At 40.5% G+C, this 26,882-nt stretch overlaps 1 protein-coding gene across 5 annotated transcripts in view; it reads left to right on the forward strand.

Annotated features, from left to right (window-relative positions):
• dennd2b (DENN domain containing 2B) overlaps positions 1-26,882 on the forward strand; it is a 457,469-nt gene that overhangs the window by 221,923 nt on the left and 208,664 nt on the right. For all 5 annotated transcript variants that reach the window (XM_060838921.1, XM_060838918.1, XM_060838922.1 and 2 more), the window contains exon 2: positions 6,437-6,541. In XM_060838921.1, coding sequence (XP_060694904.1) covers positions 6,468-6,541 — 74 coding nt within the window. In that variant the 5' untranslated portion in view covers positions 6,437-6,467. The remainder of the gene's footprint in view (positions 1-6,436; positions 6,542-26,882) is intronic.

The following is a 26,882-nucleotide window of genomic DNA, read 5'->3' on the forward strand; positions in this document are numbered from 1 at the left end:
AGACACACTCGTGTGCAATGAACCATGTTCAATATTCACTTTTCAGCAAGAAGAGATACGTTCTTACATTGTTTAAGTCCTTATTGATTTAAGTTTATGTTTTACTATTCTATTAGTCTGAGTTTGCAAGCTCATATCTATCATAGAATTGTTGTGCTGGTGATGGGTGCAATGACCATATCCAGGATTTCTTTCAGATGTTCTATCATTTAAATTGATCCATTTTTCCATTTTTTAAAAAAAGAAATATCTCAAATTTATTCAAGGCGTAAAATGATTTTAAAACTAAGCCTTATAAATAATTTACAGCCCGATTTGATCTAGTGTCCACACTCCAAACTCTGTTTGCAACATTCATGTCATATTTGATCCAAATAACTTTGCAACCACACATTCATGCCATTGCCAAAACTGCCTATTTTCATCTCTTTAACATTACTTGACTTTACCCTTGTCTCAGCTCATGTACTACTGTAACTCTCATTCATACTTACACCATCTCTCAACTCAACAATTCCAACACACTCCCATCTGGTCTCCCACACACTACCTCTGGAAACCTGAGGTCACCCAAGACACTGCTATTCATGCCTTAAATGTCAGCCAGTCCTGTTCCCTGGCAATCCTGCACACTATCACTTGCATTGGCTCCTGGTCAAGCATCATATTAATTTAAAAATTCTCTTCCTTGTTTACAAATGACCTTGCTGTCTCTGTAATCTTCTCACAGCTTACAGCCTTTTGATATGATTACATTCCTTTAGTTTTGACCTGTTGTGCATTCCTGATTATAATTACTTAGGTGAAAGTAATCAGTGATGGTTCCCATGCCTCCAGTTGCCTAGACGTGAAGTTTTAGAATTCTGATCTTACACCCCTCTGCCGCCTTAGCTCATTTTTCTTAAGTCACTCCATATAACCTTTCACGTTTTGGTCATCTGATTCAACATCTTGGTTCTGGATTAGTGGTGTTGGAAGAGCACAGCAGTTCAGGCAGCATCCGAGGAGCAGTAAAATCGACGTTTCGGGCAAAAGCCCTTCATCAGGAATAAAGACAGAGAGCCTGAAGGGCCACCCTATCTCTTGCAACTGCATTGGCGCCACCTCGTGCTCCCACGAGGAGGTTGAGCAATTCATCAACTTCACCAACACATTCCATCCTGACCTTAAATTTACTTGGACCATCTCTGACACCTCTCTCCACTTCCTGGACCTCTCCATCTCCATTAATGGCGACCGACTTGACACTGACATTTTTTACAAACCCACTGACTCCCACAGCTACCTGGATTACACCTCTTCCCACCCTACCTCTTGCATGCCCTCCAATGCATCTCATCCACATCCCGCACCTTCGCCCTCAGACCCCACCCCTCCAACCGTAACAAGGACAGAACACCCCTGGTGCTCACCTTCCACCCTACCAACCTTCACATAAACCAAATCATCCGCCGACATTTCTGCCACCTCCAAAAAGACCCCACCACCAGGGATATATTTCCCTCCCCACCCCTTTCCACCTTCCGTAAAGACTGTTCCCTCCGTGACTACCTGGTCAGGTCCATGCCTCCCCCCCCCTTACAACCCACCCTCCCTTCCTGGCACCTTCCCCTGCCACCGCAGGAATTGCAAAACCTGCACCCACACCACCTCCCTCACCTCCATCCAAGACCCTAAAGGAGCTTTCCACATCCATCAAAGCTTTACTTGCACATCTGCCAATATCATTTATTGTATCGATTGCTCCCGATGCAGTCTCCTCTACATTGGGGAGACTGTACGCCTCCTAGCAGAGCACTTTAGGGAACATCTCTGGGCACACCAATCAACCACACTGCCCTGTGGCTCAACATTTCAACTCTCCCTCCCATTCTGCCGAGGACATGGAGGCCTGGGCCTCCTTCGCCGCCGCTCCCTCACCACCCGATGCCTGGAGGAAGAACGCCTCATCTTCCACCTTGAAACACTTCAACCCCAGGACATCAATGTGGACTTCAACAGTTTCCTCATTTCCCCTTACCCTACCACACCTCACCCTAGTTCCAAACTTCCAGCTCAGCACTGTGTCCCCATGGCTTGTCCTACCTGCCTATCTTCTTTTCTACCTATCCACTCCTCCCTCCTCCCTGACCTATCACCTTCATCCCCTCCCCCACTCATCTGTTGTACTCTATGCTACTTTCTCTCCACCCCCACCCTCCTCTAGCTTATCTCTCCACCCTTCAGGCTCTCTGCCTTTATTCCTGATGAAGGGCTTTTGCCCGAAACGTCGATTTTACTGCTCCTTGAATGCTGCCTGAACTGCTGTGCTCTTTCAGCGCCACTAATCCAGAATCTGTTTTTCAGCAGCTGCAGTCATTGTTTTTACCTACCTGATTCAGCATCTTGTCATATGGCTTGATGTCAAACTTGGTGTTAGAATATTCCTATAAAAATCCTTGGGAAGTTTCAGTACATTTATAGGCACTATGAATATAAGTGGGTGTTTGAAACTAATATTTTGTCGGATAGATTTTCAGTTGACCTTCCTCTTTTCCCCAGTTTCTCACTGCTTTGGTTGACGTGACCAAATAAGGAAGTGAAATAAATCTGGATAAAATATTACTTCAAGTGAAATAGGATTGAGGAGCCAAATGGCCTATTCCTGATCTTAAATATTTAAGATCAGGAGTTAAATATTTAACTTTCCGCTGAATGTTGCACATCGGTGCAAAAGACAAGGCTGAAACACATTCAATCATCTACAGCCAAAAGTGACAATGTGAACATTTGACTCAGCCTTCTCCTGTGATCCCCAATATCACTGATGCTGGTCTTCAGCCAATTTGATTGATTCGAAATGATTTAAAGGAACTGTTGAAGACACCGGATGCTGTAAAGGCTAACAGCCCTGACAACATCTCTGCAATAATACTAAAGACAAGTGCTCCAAAACTACCTGAACCTGTTTCCAAGCTGTTCCAGTACAGTTACAGCATAGACATTATCCAGAAATATGAGATTTGAAATCCAGCCCACAAACAGGACAAACCTAACTCAGCCAGTAACAGCCCCATTAGCCTCCTCACAATCATTAAAGTGGTGAAAGTGTCATTGACAATGTTTAAAAAAGAACACTGTCGTAACAGTGACCTGCTTACGAGGTGCCATCTGTGTTTTGCCAACGCCAGACTAGCTCCAAGGTTTATTGTAGCCTTGCTGTAGATGTGGATGGAAGAGAGGACATGAAAGTGACTGCCCTTGAAGTTAGGCAGCATTCAGTGGACAGAAGGCTAAATCTGACATCAAAGGTCTGAGCAGAATTGAAGCCAATGAGAATTGGGGAAAGTCTCTCTCTCTGGTGGTCAGATTCATATCTAGCATAAAGAAAAATGCTTGTGGTAATTGGAATTTGATAATCTCAGTTCCTGGACATGGCTGCAGCAGTTCCTGAAGGTAATGTTATTGGCCAAAACATCCTCTGCTTTTACCATCTTCATGATAAGATCAGAAGTGGATATATTCATGGATGATTGCGCAATGTTCAGCGCAAGTTGTGACTCTTCGGAAACGGAAACAGTCCATGTCAATATGCAGTAGGACCCAGACAATATTCAGGCTTTGCTTGATAGAAGGAACATTGACATCACACAAGTGCCATCTCCAATAAAAGACAATCTAACCATCTCCCCTCCTTTGTATAAAACGACATCATCAACATCCTGGGAGTTACCATCGAGCTGAAGAGGTCAGACATTGGGAATTCTGAGATGAATAATTCACCTTGTGACTCCCCCAAACCTGTTCTTCATCTCATCATTGTCGATGTGGTGCGTCAACACTTCTTGCAATGCCTGAGGCGGAAGAGACACAGCTACCAGATGTATGAGTCACCGAGTATACTCGTTTCTAGCTGAGAAGGGTCCAATCGAGGATGGCACCTACTCAAGTTTGTAATTTTCTGCTTCAATCTTCAATTGACTGAACAGGTTGATTCTTGACCGATCTGTCTTTATGCCCACGAGGCAGGATGTCCCACAAGGCAATAGATCTAGACAACAAGATTTGCTTGCTTTCCTTTCTTTCTGCACCAGCATGCCTCCTCATTTAAGATGTATAGACTCCAAGCATGGTGCAGTTTGATGGATGAGATATTGCCCTTCTAAATGATTGGTAACAAGTTCTACTCAGTTATTAAAGTCAATGCTTCTGTGCATCAAGAAGAGCTGCAGAATGTCTTTATAGTGTTTGTGTTGTCCTTTCCTGAAATGTTGACCATTTGAGAATTGAGCAAGTAGGAGTTGGTCAAAGAGATGCTTCAGCCATCTGTGTGCAGTTTGTGGTAGCTGGTTTTGAAGGATTTTTCCATGAATATTTGTCAGGCTGGCTTTAAGTAGGACACTAACATTTGGTTGCAATCCTCCCATCAAATCCAGTGAATGCATCCGAGGCATTGCCGGTGGAATCTCTCTAACACTTCTCTGTGCCGTTGATGCACAGTTCCAACTGCATCATAGGAGTGTGGTAACAACATCTGTTCTGTACACGAGCTTTCGTTGGCTTGTAGAGGTCATTATTGTCAAAAATTGGCTGTTGTAGTTTGTACAATATGCAGCTGGTACAACTGATCTGGAATTGGATCTCCTTGTTGTTCGAGATTGTTTGGTACATAAGAATTGCTATTAACTGTGCTAGTGTTTCAAACAGATAACCAGTATTATACAACACAGTTAATATAATAAAACGTCCCAATTCACTTCACAGGAGTATAGTCTCTCTTTTTGAGAGCAGTGGCTGTCAAATGATCTCCTACAGCATATATGGGAGGTACAATCTTTGACTAAATAGTTCTGGGTTGGTCTGAATTTTATCTAGCTCCAACAAGGCTCAAGTCGCGAGTATGATGGAATAACCTCTATCATCCCATATGAATGTGATTGCAGTAACATTAAAAATGTTAGCAATACCCAGTTCAAAGCTGTGCACTTTATTTGCTTTCCATCCTTCACCATTATTCACTTCCTCTATCACTGACAGCAGTGTGCACCATATACAAGATGCACTGCAGCACTTTGTAAAGGCTGTTTTGACCAATACCTTTCAAATGCCTTTCATTGCCAACTTCTATCACTGTGAAGGACAAAGGCAGTAGAAGCTGCTGCATTCCAGGGAAGAAAAAATGTCTTCAACTGATAAACCGTCAGAAAGATCCTGTGACTTGTATGCATTTGTAATCCATATAAAGGTTTCAAATAGTTTGGAATGCAAATCCATTGCTGTGCTTCTATTTTCTCCAGGCGATTGGCTGAAAAATCACTGAAACTTAACTGAGTAGTGATCTTTGGATGTGAAAGAAGTATAATCTCAGAAATTGAATCCACTGTTTAACAACTTGGTCACAGATTTCCACCAGCTGTTGATTCAAACGGGGAGCTTTAATTTTGGCTTAATTCAAGAAAAAAGCAGGAGAGCTGTTTAACAAAATGCAACCCGTATTGTAGAATGCACCCTTTAGATTATGCTGGTAACTTGATGAATGATTCAAGGGAGTTGCTGTGTACTAATGCTATAGTGTAAGCCCACTGTTTATAAATGTGAGTGTGTGTCTGAGGCAGTGTATTTATGTTTCAAGAACATGTGACCTGTGGGTTGATTATGATTTCAGACTTGCAACCTCCACAATGAGAAATTTGCATTTTATTGATGCCTATGAATTGAGTCAAAGAAACCACCATGGGGAAAGAAAGGACAACTGTTGAGGAAGCCATTCTAAAGCATTCAATTCACTTTTTTCATGCCTCTAAATCGTACAATTTACAAAATGTTTCTTAGCAAGAAATGGCACAAGAGTATGTCAGTGGTAAATGTTTAAAAAAATGAGACATTTTTAAAAAAAACTGCGTTTTATGTTGCCTCTGGGCATTTGATACAATTGACTCAATATTGCATTGAACTTGTGGATTGCATATGCTTCGTGATGCAGTTACAGCATTCTGTCTGTGTAAGCTTAAAGCAGAGTTCACCAAATGTCACTAAATAATGCCAGGGCCATTGGATAGAGAAAATAATGGGTCAGAATGGGAAACCTTTTCAAAACGAACTAATTCGTTTATAAATAAATCCATCGCGGTTTGGTACTAATTTTTGTCTGACTATGCTCCTGTGAAGTGAATTGGGATGTTTTATTATACGAAGTGTGTTGTATAATACTTGTTTTTGTTTGAAACACTAGCACAGTGAACAACAAATCTTACGTACCAAGCAATTCTATGTATTGAAATCCAAATTCACAATTAGTACCTGATGAAAGGTGAATTGCTACACGATACAGTTTTATCTCCATCACAATGAAGGGGTTTTAACTTGGTGACCCATGTTAATGATGATCCATTATTGTCTACCGAGTTTAGATTGAAAGGTTGATGCAAGTTAATGAGACGTCATCTTTCCTCTGCAGGTGACCAGGGATACTGAGGGGATTGGTAAGGATGACTGCCAACAAAAATGCCAGCGCTAATCACACAGCTGGAGCAACCAAAGCAGCTTGTGACACGAGCACCAGGTGAGAGATGTGTCCCAGACTGTCATCTCTTTTTTTAAAAAAAAACTACATTAAATAAGGAGTTTGCAATCTCCAAAGGAAATATCGCACAAATTTTCTCATTGCTTCGGCATAGTTTTCACTGCCTATCTACGCTGTTATCCAGGGAAATGCCAGAATATCTGTATCACTTTATTGCTCAATATTCTTTGTTCTAGCATAGTTGCTTTCCAGAGCTATCAAGTTTGAATGGCCCTAATAGGGCCTTCTATGCAAAATGTAATTGAATGATTCACCAGTTAAAAGTTATCTTGGACCATGCAAGATTTTCTGAAACTAGTCTCATAATGTAGGAAAATGTGAAGTTATGCACTCTGGCATGAATAATAGAGGAGCTGAAAATTATTTAAGTGGAGAAAGACTGCAGAAAGCTGGAACACAGAGGGATTTATGGATATTTGTGCATAAATCACAGAAGCTTACAAGACCAGTAGAAAATACGGAAAGAAAACTGAATCTTGGTTGTTATTTCAAAGGGAATAGAGTGTAAAAGTAGGTATGTCTTTCAAAAACAATACAATGGTAGACTTCAAGTGGAATGCTGTGAATGATTTTGATCCCCTTATCTAAGAAAAGAGACACTGACATTGGAGGCAAAGCAGGTTAATTAGGTTAGTCCTGGCTATGAAGGGATTTTCTTTTGCAGAGACGTTGGACTTGAACGGATTGAGGTTTAGAAGAATGAGAAATGACCTAATTGAAACATACAAGATTAGGGGTTTGACAAGCTAGATGCAGAAAGGTGGTTTCCATTTTGTGGGAGGGTCCAGGACCAGAGGGCATAACCTCAAAGTAAGAGGTTGCCCAGTTGGGACAGAAAAGTGGAGGAATTTCTTCCATCAGAGGGAAATCTGTGATATTTTTTAACATAGAGAGCTGTGGAGACTGTATTGTTAAGTCTATTTGAGGCTGAGATAGAACAGATGTTTAATCAGTAAGGGAATGCAGACTTCTGGGGGAAAGATAAGAAAGTGGAATTGAGGATTATCATCTCTACCATGACCTCATTGAAAGGTAGAGCAGATCAATAGGCTGACTTGCCTACTTCTGCTCCCAAATCTTATAGTCTTATGATTTCTAACATTAGAAATTCCTCCTCATTTCTGTCCCAACTGGAAGTCTTATGATTTCTACCATAAGACTATACGATTTGGGAACAGACGTAGGCAGTTAAGCCTACTTTCAGGAGATGACACGGTGGCTCAGTGGTTAGCACTGCTGCCTCACAGCACCAGGGACCCAGTGGAATTTGCATATTTTCCCTCTTTCTGCATGGATTTCTTCCGGGTGCTCCAGTTTCCTCCCACAGTCTAAAGATGTGCAGGTTAGATGAATTGACCATGCTAGATTGCCCGTGGTGTTCAGGGATGTGTCGGTTAGGTGCATTAATCAGGGGTAAATATAGAGGGGTAAAAAATGTGGAAACAGGTCCTTTGGCCCAACCAGTCCACACCGACCATCCAAAGAGTAACCCACCCAGACCCATTTCCCTCTGACTAATGTACCTAACACTGTGGGCAATTTAGCATGGCCAATTCACCCGATCTGCACATCTTTGGACTGTGGGAGGAAACTGGAGCACCCAGAGGAAACCCACGCAGACACTATGAGACTGTGCAAACTCCACACAGGCAGTCACCCGAGGCTGGAATTGAACCTAGGATGCACCCAGTGGGGACTGAGTTTGAGTGGGATACTCTTTGGAGGGTCCGTGTGGACTTGTTGGGCTGTAGGGCCTGTTTCCACGCTGTAGGGATTCTATGAAATACTCTGTGATCACCATCTGAGTAAATACAGACACAAAATACAAACATAAGCAGACAAAGTCCAAAACTTCAAGAACAACCAGTACTGTGAAAATAGAAAATTCCAGAGTAGCCACAACAAAACTAAACACAAAGAGACAAAGCAATAATTAAACAAAATTATCAGAATGCTCCTCAACATAAAAAGAAAACAACGTTAGTATGCAGCAGCGGTGACCTCCGTGTAGAAATCAGTTAGGCAAACCTGGATGTATAACCATATGTGTTTTGAGTATAAATCCGAAAAATCAGCTTTTGACACTTACTTCTCTGTTTCAGATGTCACAAACTTTCACAAGCAGTGAAGTAAAGCCTACATCCATAACCTACTAACCTACTCTTATCCTGCCCATTAGTGGGCGGCACGGTGGCACAGTGGTTAGCACTGCTGCCTCACAGCGCCTGTAGACCCGGGTTCAATTCCCGACTCAGGTGACTGACAGTGTGGAGTTTGCACGTTCTCCCCGTGTCTGCGTGGGTTTCCTCCGGGTGCTCCGGTTTCCTCCCACAGTCACAAAGATGTGCGGGTCAGGTGAATTGGCCAAGCTAAATTGCCCGTAGTGTTAGGTAAGGGGTAAATGTAGGGGTATGGGTGGGTTGCGCTTCGGCGGGTCGGTGTGGACTTGTTGGGCCAAAGGGCCTGTTTCCACACTGTAAGTGTAATCTAATCTAATCTAATCTACTGTTTACCCGATAAACTTCGCATTATAGAAGTTACTTTGGTTATTGCTCAAACCACTGAAGTTTTAAGTAAAAAAAAACTGCTGGTGAACTGGAGTTTACAAAATGGAGCTCGTGATATAGGTATTTAGAATACTCAGCACAAAAGATACAACTGTAGAACGTAGCTATCGAGTATGGTCAGAGCAATGCAATATTTAATTTCTAAAAAAAAATCAGTGATTAGAAGAGAAAGGACATGGAGTAATCAAATAATGTCAGAAGACCTATCAAAGAATGTGAATAATACTTCACAGTTTAACTGTAAATCTCAAACAGTGAATAATTAGTTCTTTGGTGGTACAGAACAAGAGTATAGTGGACAAAAGACAATTTGTTGAGTTTTTTGGCTCACAGTCATCAGGATAATTTGCAAAAGAATTACCAAGGCAAAGGGAAAACAGCATTTATATTGCATAAGAAGAGAATACCAAAATCTCTGGGCCCCTATCTGTTGATTCACTCTGCAAACTTGATGTTGATGTCAAAGCCATTCGGTGGGCTTATGACGATATTAATCACATTATTTCTCTCTAAATATTTTGCAAACTTATAAACAGATCTAAGACCATCATTATTTGGTCCTGAAGAGTGACCAGGCAGTTAAGGCATGTCAAAGCTTTGAGCAACAGGGTCACCTCTTCCACGCTGCTACTATATTTGGCAATAACAGGATGCTGCTGTTAAGCAAAAAGGATCATTGACCTGTTGCAGTAAATGAGTGTACAAATTTCATTGCCTGTGTGATGTCTGCTATGCAGGCAGTATGTCCAAAAGACTTTCCTGTTGTATCCCAGCATGTCCCTTTGAAAGTTCATAATAAGCAAGGTACTGAACATACTTAATCAGCACCTTCTTGCAAAACTCTAAACAAGTGTCCAACATTAGATATGTTGTCCAACTGTGAAATTGCATTTTAAATTATTGTGAACGTGCAAAGAATTAGGCTGACATGCAACTTAGGCTTGTCAGCTGGCTTGAAGTGTGCTGCATGTGAATGCAGTGGGCCCAGTACTTTGTAGACTGACTGATGAATGCAAACTAAAAGACTTTGACAAAATGTCTTTTTTTAAGCATTATTCAGTGCATAGTTGTTATGTAAACCTTGAGATGCAGGAATGGTTGAGAACAATTCACTTGTATCTTCTTAGAGTACATACGGTGAGTAAAGGGATTGGTCTCCCTCTATTTGAACAGTCTTTTCTAAACAGCTGCGGTCATGGTAATTGTTGAGAATGCTTGTACTTAATGTGTAGTTGACACGTGATGATTACGGGAATGGAATTATTGCTCCAAGGGATTTGTTAATGGACATCTGCTCAAACTGGCATTTTCACTGTGTCAGGGACAACTTGTGCAAAATTCCAATATTCAGGCAGAAAACTGAGTTACATACAGAAGTGTAGAGAAATGCAGGTCTTGTCGTGTTACACCAAATTATTCTCCAGTCATAATTTCCACATAGGATTATTAATCTTGCAGTAACGGTGTTGCATTGTATGTGAGTAGTATTAACTAATGTTTACTGGAATAGATGCAATCAGGTTCAATAGTGTGGTGGTAAGTTGAATGAGAAATGAGCATGGATGATGTCTTTTTCAAAAAAAGTCTCAAAATAGAAATGTAAGTCTATGGAAACTAGCAAACATTTTAGTAATGAATTTTGCATCATTTAACCAAATGATACTGAACAAACCTCAACTTCGCCAAGTATTTTCTCACAAAGAAATGTACTTTGCAGAAGATATGATGATGGGTTTTTACTCAAAAAGAAAGATTTTGTTTATTTAAGAGATCTTTATATCATCTGATATAGCTAAGTATTCATGGGAAATTAATTACTTTTGGACTGTAGTCACAGTTGATAGTAGTCAAAAACAGCCAATTTCCACTTAGCAAGTTTCCATAACCACCAAAAGAGATAAAGTATTTGTTTTAGTTGATCATGGAGGAAAAAAACTAATTGTGAAAAGAGTTCGAAAATACTAAAATTGATAGCCATCTAATGTTTCTTCTTAGGAAGCATACTGTAAGTTCAGGGGACTTGTTTTATTCTATTTGAAGTCATACAATCTAAAATATTTTCATGAAAGCATAAGAAGTAGATATTTAAAAATAAGTCGACCATATCTTAATTATTGTTTTAAAAATCTTGAGCATTTTAAAGGGAATTTGGACATAAACTAGTATGTGTTTGGTACCTGATGGTTTAGTCTTATTCCCAGTGATTTGTTGGCTGAATGTTAATTTAATATTACAACACTATCAATTAGAGATTAGGTGGTACAGTCGTTAGTGCCGCCTTTATTTAAATTTTATGTTTCAAGTTTAAACTCCAGGCAGGTTAATAGGGCAACCATCTCTGGTTTCTCATTTTTCCTGGCTATAAGAATCTGAAGTGATATTGCTAAATGAGCCATTACAGTTAGAAGCTCAGAGGAGTAGCTGGTGTGTGGAATTATGGTAAGTGCTGTGGATTAATGCTGTTGCAGAATAAAGATGATTTTTTTCTTTTTCCTCCACTTTCCTAGTCTGGGTAAGATTTTAAAAACAATCAATTTTATTGTTTTGTAGAATTAGCAGCTCAAATTTTAAAGAACACAAAACATAACAAAAAGCCTCTGGCGTTTCAATAGTTGACTGAATACTTAGCTTTGCAACTCGAGTTCGGAAAGGCATGTGTAGGTTTGTGTCCTCTAATTGATGATCACTACAGTGCCAGAAATTCTATATTAACAGGCTTAAATAAATACTGTTCACGTTACATATTTGACACCCATACATCCTAAAGTCATCCAACAATATATTGCATGTTTTTTAGAAACAGTGTATATGCCAAATGGATATTCCATTCGTTGCGAAAAGATTAATTAGCTTTAAAGATCTATGTCATGAGGAATGCCTTAATTGTCAGAAAAAAATGAACCTTGACAAATGATCCTTGGTTATATCTACCTATTGAAAAACCCTATGAAGTTCCAAATATAAGGATAAATTCTTACCATATTCTTATTTTAAATTTGTTTTGGTTTGTTTCAGTAATGTGAATTTATTTCAAATCCTTTTTAAAAGGAATTTGTGCAGTTATGCTTAACATTATTTTTGTTGTAGAATGGAGACGAACTTGTTGTCTGGGCACATAGTTTGAATATGGCAAACAGCCGAAAACTTAGATTCTGAATGTTTTTTGTGGCCTTCAGAATCCATGTGAATTTCTCATTGTCTGACCATTATTGGCTAACTAGATCCTTGTCTTGAGTTTCCTCACAACTTCTTATATTGCCAAAACTCGAGACTCAACTGTTTGGTTCCTTTTTTTTATCAGTTTTTAGTGCACGTGACCAATATAGATATTTATCTAAAGATTCAGCTGTTACAGCTGCAAATAAAGACGCTGCTTCCAGAGTCAAACAGGTTTCACTGATTTAAGGAATTTCTGCACCATTCCATGGCATGACTTAAGTAATCTCTCAGATACAAAAATAAAATAAAACAAGACCAATAGCAGATACTGGAAGTCTTGAATACTGAAATGATAATTAAGAATGTGTGGTGAGAGGCAATTTAAGGAAATTGTCACAGTTCAAACATTGATTATTGGATCTGTGTTGTAGAAATTACACGTCAAACCAGATAATCTTTGGATGGACTAAACATTGCTTTTGCAATATTTGGTATATTCCCTCAAAAGCTGAAAGCAAGCATTATGAGCTTTTGAAGATATGGAGTTGGCATGGTGAATATTCTTTCACATAGGTAAACATATATATATATATATATATATATATATAGTTTAAATAAATATATATAGTTAAAATAAATATATGTAGTTGGACCCCAGTCCAACACCGGCTCTCCAAATCATAAATATATATAGTCTTGAGAAAACTTCACATGGGGAAGACACAAGATTACAGTTTATTTTTAGGGAGCTATTATGAATGACGATAACTACTTTTTGTACACTCAATCTTTTAATGACTAAAATGAAAAATCAAAATTTGATCAGTTCAAAATCTATCATTACTCACTCAGTGGTGACCTGCAACCATTGGGCTTTGCCGTTGAAATGTATACCCCTTTTCAGAGAGACACTACTCCTTTGTGACCCTGTTTGGAGTCATTGACCTGGGTATTACCAAGATGGTTGATGAATCTCTGAAATGGGACTTGACGTCCTGGAGTTTTAAATCCACACTGGGTACTGCTTGGTCCTGATGGACTGGCTTCTAAGTCGGGAACCTGATTAACAGGCTAGGTTTCGATTTGGGTGGCGAATGCTGAGGAGCAGCCAGCAGGACCAGATAAGTCCCTACACAACTCTGACCTGAGTGAGAGGAATCTATGATCTTAAAGTTGGGGTGGGGATCTGATTTCTGACCCACTGTGGTTTCTTCCGGGATGGTTCAATCCCTGGTGATGGGGTGTTTCGTTCTGGGGAGTTCAGATTGCCAAACCTGATGTCTAATTGATACTCAACTCCAGGATCTGCAATGATACCCACGCCTGAACATTTTGAAAGACCATGTGGATTTTGGGTTCACGAATGGTCAGAGTCAAATTTAATGTAACCTAGGAAATATTAACTGCTGTTTGACGAGGCTCAAGTCCAGACAAGAAGATTTGACCATTAGCATTTCATTAACTTGCCCCATTTCCCTAATATTGTTCATTGAGTAGGAGATTGTAATGAAAGTAAAATAAATCAAAATGCTTCCTATAAGGGTGGTGTGTTTGCCTCCTGCCTCTGTAAAGGCTTGTACATTGCATACTTTTAAGGCCAGTAGCATACCAGAAAAGAACACAAACAAAATTTCATTTTAATTACAAGGAGGTATTCAGCTCCCCTATAGTTTCAGTCAGGGCCAAATTCATTTTTAAAATTCCATGGAAGTAGGAAGCTAGTAGATATGTCTTTATAAAAAACAAAGCTATTCAAGACATCCTTAATGCCTCTTAATAAGAAACCAATCCCTGCTGTTTGCAGCTCAGCACAATTTTAAGTCAGTTTAATGTTACTTTAATCACTGCTTGTGTATCATTTTTCTACACTGGGGGAAATGCATTTTAATGTATTAAAAATTAGTTCAATATTTTAAAAGTTTTAACTGATCCAGCATGTTTTCCACATTTTGACCTGTAACTGGGTGCTTAGCAAAGGAAGTCAGAAAGTGTGGTGCTGGAAAAGCACAGCTGGTCAAGCAGCATTCAAGGAGCACGAGACCTGTCGTTTCGAGCATAAAACTCTTCATCAGGCATGTGTGGTGGGTGGGGGGAGCGCCCAAGGGGGCTGAGAGATAAATGAGAAGGGGTGGGTTGGAGGGAAGGTAGCTGGGACTGCGATAGGTCGATGAAGATAGGGAGGTGATGATGACAGGTCGGAGAGGAATGTGGAGCGGATAGGTGGGAAGGAAGATGGACAGTTCAAGAGGGTGGTGCCGAATTGGAGACCCCACCTCAATCTGCATTCCGTAGAGACCGTTTTCTTTGCCACTCCCTTGTTAGGTCCACGCACTCCACCAACCACTGTCTACTCCTGGCACCATCCCTTTCCAGCGCAAGTGGTGTAAAACCTGTACCCACACCTCTCCCTCACCTCCATCCAAGGTCCCAAAGGATCCTTCCACACCTGACAGAAATTTTCCTGCACCTCCGAACACCTCAACTTCTGTGCCCATTCTTCTTGATTTTATCTTCTCTACATTGGGGAGCCAACGTGCAGAACACTTCAGAGACCTTGCCAGGACACATCCTCTGGGCAACCACTTGAACTCCCCCTCCCACTCCATCAAGGACGTGCAAGTCCTGGGCTGCCTCCATTGCCAAATTCTAGCTACCTGATGCCTGGAGGAAGAACAGCTGATCTTCCGCCTTGGGACCCTCCAACCACATGGGATCAATGTCAATTTCACCAGTTTTCTGATCTCCCCTCCTCTCGCCTTATCCCAAATTCAATCCTCCAACTCAGCACCTCCCCCTTGAACTGTCCTACCTGTCCATCTTTCTTCCCTTCTATCTGCTCCACACTCCTCTCCAACCTATCTCTGTCACCTTCATCTACCTATTGCATTCCCAGCTACCTACCCACCCCCCCCACCCCCCCAGCCTCACCCCTCCCTCCCATTTCTCAGCTCCCTTGGAACCCCCCGACATTCCTGATGAAGAACGTATGGTCGAAACGTCGACTCTCCTGCTCCTCGGATGCTGCATGACTGGCTGTGCTTTTCCAGCACCACAATTTCCAATTCTCATCCCCAGCATCTGCAGTCCTCACTTTTTTCCCTTTGCTTAGTGAAGGAAACTTGACTTGCAAGAACTGTTCACTGCACAGCTAGGACTCAGACAAATTATTGAAGCTGGAGTATTGGGAACTGTACTCTGTATCTATGATATGCTAAATTTTAGATCTGATACTAAGACCTGGGTTCAATTCCTGACTCAGGCGACTGACTGTGTGGAGTTTTCAAGTTCTCCCCGTGTCTGCGTGGGTTTCCTCTGGGTGCTCCGGTTTCCTCCCACAGTCCAAAGATGTGCGGGTCAGGTGAATTGGCCATGCTAAATTGCCCATAGCGTTAGGTAAGGGGTAAATGTAGGGGTATGGGTGGGTTGCGCTTCGGCGGGTTGGTGTGGACTTGTTGGGCCGAAGGGCCTGCTTCCACACTGGAAGTAATCTAATCTAATACTAAGACTTGTTTTCTCTGCATTGGTGAGCTGCTGAACTTTAGAAGGTTACCTTAAAAGTGGTAAAGGCATAGGTAACTGTTTAATTAAGTTCGTGTTTGCTATTTTCTATACTTTCAGTATTTTTCATCGGTGCTGAAACATAACTGAACTCTTCTTCCCAAATATGTTGTTACATAGTAAATCTCTTTTTCTCATACTAACAATAGCAAACAATTTAATCGTCAGTGCAACACTCTTTATGAAACTAAGGCATTTCCAGTGACGGTCCCTATTCTGGATGGACTGAGATAAGTCCTTGTAGCTAGTGAGATGAAAAGACATACCAAATTGATTAAGGTCTCTGTTCCTGATGATTTAACATTGACATTTCCTGTGATCTGTGTTTGTGGACATTGCTTGAGGTTAGAATGGGATGCTCTTCACTTTAACGGTCTGGTGACAATGAACTTCAAGAGGTTCACTCACTATTGAGCCTTTTCTGAGGTGGTACATCACTAATCTTTTGGTGCATATAGATTGCTGGACCATTGTGACACCCTGTATCTTCCTTTAGGCACTTATCTGCACCCATGATAGCAGGATGGGAGTCTGCATACTAGCAAGATGACGTCAAATTGAGGTTGCATGACTTTGACTTTGATTTGAGCTTCCACTGTAGGCCAGACATTGAAAGCTGCAACATTGGCCATCCGACATTGCATTATAGTTGTTTGAGTCTACAAATATGCGACTGGAATTGCTGGCTACGTCCATGCTGAGTAGACTGGGCTCCACGTTTTGTACAAAGCTTTATTCCGTATTAGTGTCAAACTCCTGTGTGCTTCTTGTTGGTGACAGCAGGCCTTTAGGTAGACCAGCCTATTCACCAAGGACATCAGCGTGTATACCCAACAGCTTTTCAATATACGCCACCCTTTTTTAAAATCTCAGTCGCCTGCAGCAGACTCAGTGTGTACCCTCACACTTTGGGGAGAGTTTCTGCACAACCTGTTCCCTCTACCACCAGCTGGAGGCCACTTCTGTCTACCAGTTCATGACGTGTAGACTCTACGCTGTGAAGTATCTACAATGTGAATGGCTTAGTGATCTGTTTGAAAGTTTCTGTATAGACAGAGGATGCCCCTCCTCCTGTCTGTTGTGTCAGAAAACAAGAGAGCGCACTGTTGCAGATAAAACAATCTTCTCGAACCATTTCCAGTACCTAGTGCAGCCAGAATACACCTTTGTTTGAAGAGGTACAGGCTGGTTTTAAGAGGTGCAGCCTAGCTTTAAGTGGTGCTAGTCTCACAGAAACCCGAGGCATCTGTGGAACAGTGCAACCACACAGCCGTCTGATTAGGTCAGGTTTGCACACAGCTGTAATTTAAACAAACTGCATGACATTTTCATGTAGTCTGCAATGCAGCGATCAGGCATCCATTATTCAGAATTCCCCATACCTGTTTCTGAGCCTTATCTAATTTCTGTCAGAGAGTTGTGGTGAGTAGCTTTTTTTGTGAATTAGCCTGATGGTAATATTCTATAAGGTAAGACTCTGTGAGTAAGTGTGCTGCTTTTGCTTTTCTAGTCTGTGTTCTCTCAGTTTTGAGCTAGTGCTGAGTTGCTAGTAAGGAGAACTTTGCAGGGTTCATGGGGCTTAGTTTTTGTTAATTTTGGTGTGTAGGAGATGCCGGTAGTCCGTCTGATATTGTTCCTTTTTTGAAAGTTGTTAGCAGTTTGATATAACTGAGTGATTTTCTCATATCCAAGGTAATTTAAGAGTCGTCCACATTACAGTAGGTCTAGAGTCTCATGGAGGCCAGACCAAGTAAGAACGGTAGATTTCCTGCTAGGGAGGTCTTTTATAATAATCAACATGGGTATCATGGTCTTCATTAGACTTTTAATTCCAGTTTTATTTTAAAGTGAAATTCCATCTGCCTTAGTGGAATTTTATCCTGGGTCTCTGGATTGGTCAGTTTCTACATCTTTTAGATGTCACACAGTGCTGCACAGGAAATGGAAGAAGAGAATGTTTATGGTGATAAACGGGCTGCTTTGTCCCGGATGGTATTGAGCTGTTTTAGCGATAATTAATGAAGCAGCTGAGTATGATCGGGCCTAGGACACTATCCTGAGGAACTGTGGACACTTGTGCAATGTTAGTGTCCCTACCTCTAGGCACGAAGACCTGGATGCAAGTCCCACCTGTTTCAGACATGTGTAATACCATCTCTGAACAAGTTGATTCAAAATGTGTATACTGAGGAACTCCTAAAGTGATAATGAACTTCAAGAGGTTCACTCCCATTGAGCTGAGATGATTTACTTGCAACAGCCACAATCATCTTCCTTTATGTTGGCTCTGACATCTACAGGAGATAGTTTTCCCCAGTTTATGTTGACTTTGCTTTGGGCTCTTTTAATGTTAAAGATCTTATATTCCCTTGATCACAAGGGTAGTTGCTCTTGCCTCACCTCTTCAGTTTAGCTCTTTTGTTTGTTTGGACCAAGTTTATAAGAATTCTGGGATTGAGAACCAATCAAATTCAAACTGACCATCAGTGAGAAGCTAATTAATGATACGTTGAAGAATGGATGAAATTATTTGCATCCTAGATTCTAGTGATGCTAGTGACCTCAAGAAGATGCTGCAATAGATTATCTTCTGGCTGAAGATGGTTGCAAATGCTTCATCATTTTTTTTTGCACTGAAATGCCAAGGCTCCATTGTTATTGTCTGTTATAATGTCAGAGCCAACATAAAGTAAGGTGGTTGTGGCTGTTGCAAGTCAATCATCTCAGCCCAGGACATCACTTTAGAAATTCCTCAGTTTACACATTTTGAATCAACTTGTTCAGAGATGGCATTGTTAATGAAAATGGAGATGTTTGTGGTGTATGCTCTTTTTGTTAGCTCAGCACTAGTGTATTGTGTCCAATTTTGAATACCAGAATGGCAGCAGTAATAAGAGCTTGCAGTTGTATGCAAGAACTAGAAAAGCTGGAGTTGTTCTTCTGATTGCAAAGAAGAGCAAGAGTAGATTTGATCATCACCAATATAGAAGATGGACAATTGCTAATGGATAAAGGGTTGGTCACCAGAAGACTCACTTTAAAGGAATTGATGAAGGATCCAGAACCAATATGAGGAAAAACTTATTGGTAGTGGTTAGGATTTGAACATACTGTCAGAAGCAGTGGTGGAAGCAGATTCATAACCTTCAAAAATAGATCAGATAAATGCAGAAGGGAGAAAATAATTATCGGTATACTATGAACAATCATGCAAAGGAGACTGGTTTGCCTTTTGAAGAAACCAGATGGTAGGACAGAATTTGTGACTCTCATCCCCTGGAGTAATCAGTTGTCTTTACCAGCCAGTGAAACATTCTTAACCGCCTTGGAACATGTGGTTGACGTGAAAGGTTTCCTGGGTCCATTGTAATGTTGGGTAATATGGCAGCCAAATGATAAGCTGCAAAATCTCACTCAAAGGGAAACTTCTATGTGTAAAAATGAAGGGAGAAAAATAACTCGCTTTTCACTGTTGCAACTACAAGCAACACCAGCTGTGGCATAGTGTGTGATCCTGCTTCTCAGTCAGCAAATTTATGACTTCCAATGAAGAGAGAAATTGTTTTAGTGCTGTTGCGAGTAGGAGAAAGATGGGCTTACAATGCTGGGAACTCCCATTGTTCTTCTAGTAGTCCCATGGAATCTTGTGCATTTTCCCAAGTGGCAGACAGGAGCTCTGTTTAACATTTCGTTGAAACTGTGAAATCTCTGTCAGGATAGCAACCCATCAGAATCACACTGAAGTGACAGCTCAGAGTATGTGGTCAAATATTTGGAATGGAACTTGAAGCCACATATCTGCTGACTCAGAATTAAAATCAAACACTATGCCGCAGCTGGCATTGCTCATAGTTGCTACAGGCCATAGGGACTTTGCTTTATTTTTACAATGTAGAAGTTTCAATTTGGGTGTGATTTTGCATGTAGCCCAACATGCTACCCCTAAACAATATAAACTTTTCAATTTCAGACCTGGGACCCAAACCTAGGAATTGGGGATAGTCCTGACAACTGGCCACCCCCATGCAGAATTAGACATCCCATGCCAAGATATCCAACTTCCATAGTTACTTGGTGACATGGGCTAATTTAAGCACAGTTACTTATCCTTTACACAAACCTTGAGGTCAGCCTATGTCTTGTGATGCAGTGGTACTATCCTTACCTCTAGGCCAGAAGGTTTAGCTTCATGTCCCACCTGTATGTGTATCGCATATCTGAACAGGTTGATTGGAAAGTACCTTAAAAATGCACATTCCCTATTTTGCCTTGCTTGGTTTTCAATAATATTTTAACAGAGTAGCAGAAAGAAAAGAACAGTACATTTTCAAATGACACATACTTGTCTAACTTGTTTTGTGTATCTTAAAACAGTGTGCCAGTATGACAATTTACTCAACACATTACTGTCTTTTTACTGATTTTTTTTTTATTTGACCTGAAGAAGTCTATTTGTGGTGAATTAGGAGGCAGCTTTCTGTCTTGGACCCAAGCTCATTAGAAAATTGTTTGAGACTTCCCAAATACATTTAGCAGGGCTTCTTTATAACCTGTAAAAATGTTGCTTTCTTAAGATCCAGTTAGCTTCTTTTTGGAGTGGGAGGGTGAGGGTAAATGTACTGAACAATGTGTCAACATCTCACTGTTTTGTTTTAGAACTGACAGTTCCAATCATTGTTGAGAAGTGATCTATCGATCTGTTTTTATCTTGCTGTAAGAGTCTTAGATTCTTAACACTGTTTCCAGAATCTTCCAACATGATAACTTAATCCTGAAACAATCTCAAATCATGCAACATAGCATAATATATGATCCACTTCCTGTTAGTGGAAAAAGAATTCGAAATATCTTTCATGCAGTTGATAATCAGCCAAGATAGTTCTTTTCGTGTACAGTTCCCACTCTGTTATCCCCCATGAGACCTCAAGTATTTATTAACCCCTGCAATTGGTGCCAAAGTTCAGTTTTCTAGGTCAAATTTCCAGAAACCAGTTTTAATAGTGTTCTTTATTATTTAAGTTCATCAATCACATGCTCCTGGAGGCAGGGAAGCAGCATTTATGCTCAAAGTGAGGTGGGTCAGAGACAGCATTGCAATATTTGAATGTTGATTTCCCTGTCTGCATTTCATTCCTATGTTGCTACTTGCGTTGTCGTCATCAGCTGTGCCATGATTCGTTTCAATTATTTTTCCAGAGGGACGAAACAATAATAAGTGGAAATGAGCATACTGATCATAATAGAGTTTTATTTAGAGGTACACGAGACAATTTGGGCTTGTATGCATCATTTGCAAATTTTACTATTTTTCCTTCTGTGGTTGAGCTTCATCGACCTGAACAGATCAGTGTTTGACCTGCAGGTCTTTGGAAATATAAAGTTGGGTGGCCCATGCCGTGGTGGAATTCAGAAGGTACAACTCGCATCCTTTTCTTTCCATCTGTTCTGCCACATCATATGGTGGCTCAGGTGGTTAGCACTGCTGCCTAACAGCGCCAGGGACCCGGGTTTGATTCCAGCCTGTGGTGACTGTCTGTGTGGAGTTTGCACATTCTCCCCGTGTCTGCATGGGCTTCCTCCAAGGGCTCCGGTTTCCTCCCACAATCCAAAGATGTTCAGTTAGGTGAATTGGCCATGCTAAATTGCCCATAGGTGCATTAGTTGGCGTAAATATAGGATAGTAGGGGAATAGGTCTGGGTAAGGTATTCTTCAGAGGGTCATTGGAGACTTGCTGGGCTGAAGGGCCTGTTGCTCACTGTAGGGATTCTATGATTCTGTGACTCAAAAGGTGATGTAGCTTAAAGGTCAAGTTGTTATCATTTTGAATGATTGATCGTAAGTTCTTTCCAGTCATTAGTATCAAAATTGTGCACTTCAGGAAATAAGGGAATTGATTTTTAATTGTTAAACAGCAAATTACCTTTATATCAGACAAAAGATGATTTTTCTTCCCTCTTTTAAAATCTAGCTTCTGCTTAAAGTTTGAATGAAGTATCTAGTTGAAGTTGTCTTAAATACGCAAGTCCATGATTCATATATTTTGGCAGGACATTTCCAAAAAATGACTGGATAGCAAACAACTGAACAACTGTAATTGGGCATTTCATTGTCATTTGATGTTTGTTTTCCATGTCATACCTGACTAAGGAAGCATTTAGGTGATAAACTCCAAGACCCGTGGCCAAGGCTACCTTGTAATTGACCTGCTCGGTGAGTAAGAATGGTTTTGGATGACCTTTGTGGAATTTTCCTTCCTTCCCAAGAGAAGCCAACTACTATTTACTGCCATTCACTCCTGTCTCAGGTGAAACCAGACACTAAACATGTGGTAACATGTGCAATCCCAATTCAAATGTCCCAATTGTGGGACAACAAGTTATTACTTCTCAGTGCCTTGGTTGAATAATCTTTAGGAATGTCAAGGTATTTAGCAAATTAAATCAAATTTAATGGTGGCAAAATGTAATCTGAAAATGTTACTTTCATTTTAGTTCTGTAACAAAAAAAGATGCATTTAGAAAAGTGCAAGAATTCCTACTCACAACATAGATGGCTAAAGAATTACTCAAAACATTGTTCAGTCATTTGCCAATTCAGAAAGATTGTTAATTCTTGTGCTGCAGTAGCTGTGCAGCATAGCAAATGATCCACTAATCACAGTCTCATGGGACACTATAGGTACCCCTCATATAGGTGAGCAGAGAAAGCTATCCAGATGGAAAAGGTATGCCTCACGGGGCAGATCTGTTTAAAAGTTTATTGAATGAAACTTCCTTAAAAGTATGTTGACAGCTGACGTCAAATCCATTTCAGTAGAAATTAATACTACATTGAATAAAGTCATTTCAAGATTCTTGTTATAGACTAGGCCAGACCACTCAAAACATTCTTAAGCAGGCAGTCCAGACGATAACTTGGCAATATGTTTCGGTAAGCATACAGTGAGAATTACCCAGAGTAAGTTAGCTAGGTTGCCTACCAGGTTTTAAACCAGACAAAATTTTATTTGTAAAATTACGCAATGAAAAACAGAACAGAATCAAGAACCCCAATAGAACTCAGTCTATCCAACTAGACTTAATTATGTTGTTCCTAATAAACACAACAATCCCAATAAGCAACCCCCTTTAAAAAACAGTAAAAATGCAACAAGTGCTTACACGTCAGAGTTAGAAGAGAGAGTTTAGCAACCTGTTTCAACACAGCTGAACTCCTAACTGGTTCTTGTCTGAACTGCTCAGCTAGAAAGCTGACCATTCCCCTTTCTTTTACAGGTCACCTCTGAAACATGATCACGTTGGCCTGAAGTCTCATCTGTTTACATGTAAACAAAAGGCTTCTCAAAGCCCTTTTTCATCTCTCTACCAAACTAGTCACCTCAAAGGTTTTATGACCCCCCCTGAAAAATATCAAGGACAAAGTCTCCTTGAGAAAAGGAACAGCTTTTAGAAAAAATGGACCAGCTTTGTCACCCCCTTAAAAGACATGAACCATCAATATCAAAAGATGGCTTCATTTTTAAAGCCCTTCAAAACCAAACTGGTTAGTAGTCTAAAACATACACATGCAAACATGCACAACCAGATGCAAATTCAGGCTGTAGCACACCCAATACCGAATACCTCCATATCTCGTACAACTCTTGATAGCACGTCAGCAATCATATTTTCGCGACCTGCCACATGCACAATTGTCAAATGGATTGGCTGCTACAACAAGGTCTTTCGAAACGGTCTGGCATTTTTATCCTTAAATTTTTCCACAAATTTCCATGGGTTATGATCAGTGTACTCAATTGGCTCAGATTCATTGCTGGTTATATAAACATTGAAATGTTGTAATGCCAACACCAGGCTTAAAGTCTCTTTCTCCACCGTTGAATATTTTTGTTGGTGAACGTTCAATTCCTAGAAAAATACCCGAAATGTCTTTTTATTCCCTCATCATCCTCCAACAGGAGTACCGCACCGACACCCACTTCACTGGCATTGATAGCTATCTTGAAAGGCTTTGTATCATCCGATGTGGCTAATACTGGGGCAGTGGTTAACACAGCTTTCAGGTTGATAAATGCTTTTTGACCGTCTGCTGGCCACTGAAACTTCTTGCTCTTTTTTTTAACAATTTGATGAGTGCAGCAGCCACACATCAAAAGTTCGGCGCATACTTTCGGTAAAATCCATTCAATGCCAGGAAGTGTGGTACTGCTTCTCTCGTCGACCCGTGTGGAAAATTCCCCAGTTACGTTCATTTTTACATCCCGTGGGGCCATTTGTCCATGTCCAATAACATGGCCCAGGAAGGTGACTTGGGCTTTGGCAAATTCACTTTTAGCTAGGCTTACCACCAAGCCTGCCCGCCGAAGTCAATCGAATAAGTCGAATAAATGCTGTAAATGGTCCTTCCATGAGCAACTAAACATCAATGTAAACATCACAATTGGGTAACCTGGCAATGACCATAATAGTCAGTCTCTGAAATGTGGCTGGAGGTTTTTTCATACCAAATGGCATGACTTTGAACTGATATAATCCATTTGGTGTCACAAAAGCCGAAATTGCCTTTGCTCTCTCTGACAGAAGTACCTGCCAGTAGCTCCTGAGCAAGTCCAACTTAGAAATGCAAGTTGCTTGTCCCACATTTTCGACACAGTCCTCCATCTGTGGAATTGGATCTGCATCAGTCTTTGCAATGGTGTTGACTTTGCAATAGTCCACACATAACCGTTGGGAACCGTCTGGCTTTAGCACCATGTATATGGGTGAGCTGCAGTCACTGTAACTCACTTTGATTATGCCATCTTAAAGCATGCGCTCTATCTCCTTCTGAACCTGTGCCAACTTTATAGGGTCAGGCCTATAAGGATGTTGCTTAATCGGAACAGCATCTCCTATATCTACACCATGCACAATTAGGTTAGTACTTCTCAATTTACTTCCGCATATCACCCCATGTGATAGTAATAAATTTCAGGTCACTTCGACTTTCTTGTGGAAGATAACTCAATAATTTATCCCAATTTTTGACAACTTCCTCATTGTCCAATTTGATTTGAGGAATGTCCAATTCAGAATCCTCTCGACTTGGTTCTTCTTTCTGTGCTGTGATCATTAAAACCTTCTCCTTTTGCTTTCCTTCCTTATCAAAATACCTTTTGAGCATATTCACATGACAAACTCTTGAGATTTCTTCCTGTCTGGAGTCCTTATCAAGTAATTCTCCTCACTCAATTTCCTCTTGATTTGAAAAGGTCCTTGCTTTTAACTGCTCACCTGTCCTTACCCCCAATTGCAAAATTGCGACTTTGAAACAGGAAGCAAAGAAGAAATCACATTGTATGCTATGATACTTTTAAATGCTGTCCATCCAACTCCCCAGCACTATTTAATCGTTCTGTAAAATTTGACATAGTCCAAATGGGTGGTCTGAATTCTGACTTAATAATTTGTCCTTAATCAATTTTAATATTCCTCTTACTTCGTGCCCAAAAATTAATTCAAATGGACTGAATTTGGTTGACTCATTTGGTGCATCTCTGATCGCAAAAAGTACAAATGGAACTCCCTTATCCCAATCATCTGGATAATCCTGACCATAAACCCTCAACATTGTCTTTAATGTTTGCTGCCAACTCTCTAGCGCTCCATGCAATTCTAGATGGTACACAGTCGATTTGAATTGCTTTATTCATAAGTTATCCATAACCTCCTTGAATAGTTTGAATGTGAATTTTGATTGTTGATCTGACTGGATCTCTATTGATAGTCCGTGTCATGCAAAAAAATGTAAGTAATTCCTTCTACAACCCTTTTAGTTATGATGTTGCATAATGGAATTACCTCTGGAAATTTAGTCGACACACCCATTATTGTTAATAAATTCTTATTCCTACTTTGTATTTGAAGTAGGGAGCCTATACAATTAATCAGGACTCTTGTGAAAGGTTCCTTAAATGCTAGAATAGATATTAAAAGTGCAGATTCTATTACCGCCTGTGGTTTTCTGATTAGCTGGCATATATGACATGTCTGGCAAAATCCAACTACATCCTTGTGTAGTCCAGGCCAGTAAAAATGTTTTTGCTTTTAGGCTGTGTTTTCCTCACCACTAAATGACCTCCAAGTGGTAGCTCGTGTGCCACTCGCAGCACCTCCTTTCTATACCCTACTGGCAAAACAATTTGATGCATCTCTGTCCACTTCTCATCTGCTTGAATGTATGATGGTCTCCATTTCCTCATTAAGACCTCATTTGTTAAGTAATAACACGTAGGGATGTGTTCACTCTCCTCTGTATATGCTTTTTGATATAACTGTTTTAACTTCTCATCTTTCTGCTGTAACTCAGTAAGCGTAATACAGCTAAAGATACTTGCATGTTTACCTAGTTGTTCCTGCTATGTCCCACTTATCTAATAAAAAAAAAGTCCCGAATAAAGCTATGTCAGGTTCCTTAATTGTACCTTTTGATTCCTCCTGCTTCAACTTCTGACTCTGTGATCTTGTGGTCACACAATCTGGGAAAATTCCAGGATAAACATCTTTCATTTATTCAGTTGTCTCCACTGACTTTTCAACTAGAGTAGGCAGCATGCCTACCGGTGGATCAGTAATACCATTTGCAAGAACAAATTGTATTCCTGGAGCTGGAATTTTGTCCAGTACTCCTAGTACAAATTCTCCACTCTTCTCTGGACTCTCTAGCCTCACTTTACATAATTGGGCACTTTTTGTCTCACCATGAAGTCTTGTTACTCGTTCCTTTTCTGGCAATAGTCCCTCAGGAATACACATCTCCTCATCTTTCAGCATGACAGCCTAAGAGTATCCTGTGTCCCTTAATATTGTAACCTCTTTATCTGCTACTCCTGGCCTATGTGAATAAACTTTACCCATGCATGTACATTTTTGAAGCAGATCTGGCACTTCCTCCTTAATCAATCCCTGATCATTGTTGTGGTTCTGTTCGCCGAGCTGGAAGTTCTTTTTGCAAACGTTTCGTCCCCTGGCTAGGCGACATCATCAGTGCTCTAGAG

Source organism: Hemiscyllium ocellatum, chromosome 18 (genome assembly GCF_020745735.1).
Source record: "Hemiscyllium ocellatum isolate sHemOce1 chromosome 18, sHemOce1.pat.X.cur, whole genome shotgun sequence".
Classification (NCBI taxonomy): Eukaryota; Metazoa; Chordata; class Chondrichthyes; order Orectolobiformes; family Hemiscylliidae; genus Hemiscyllium; species Hemiscyllium ocellatum.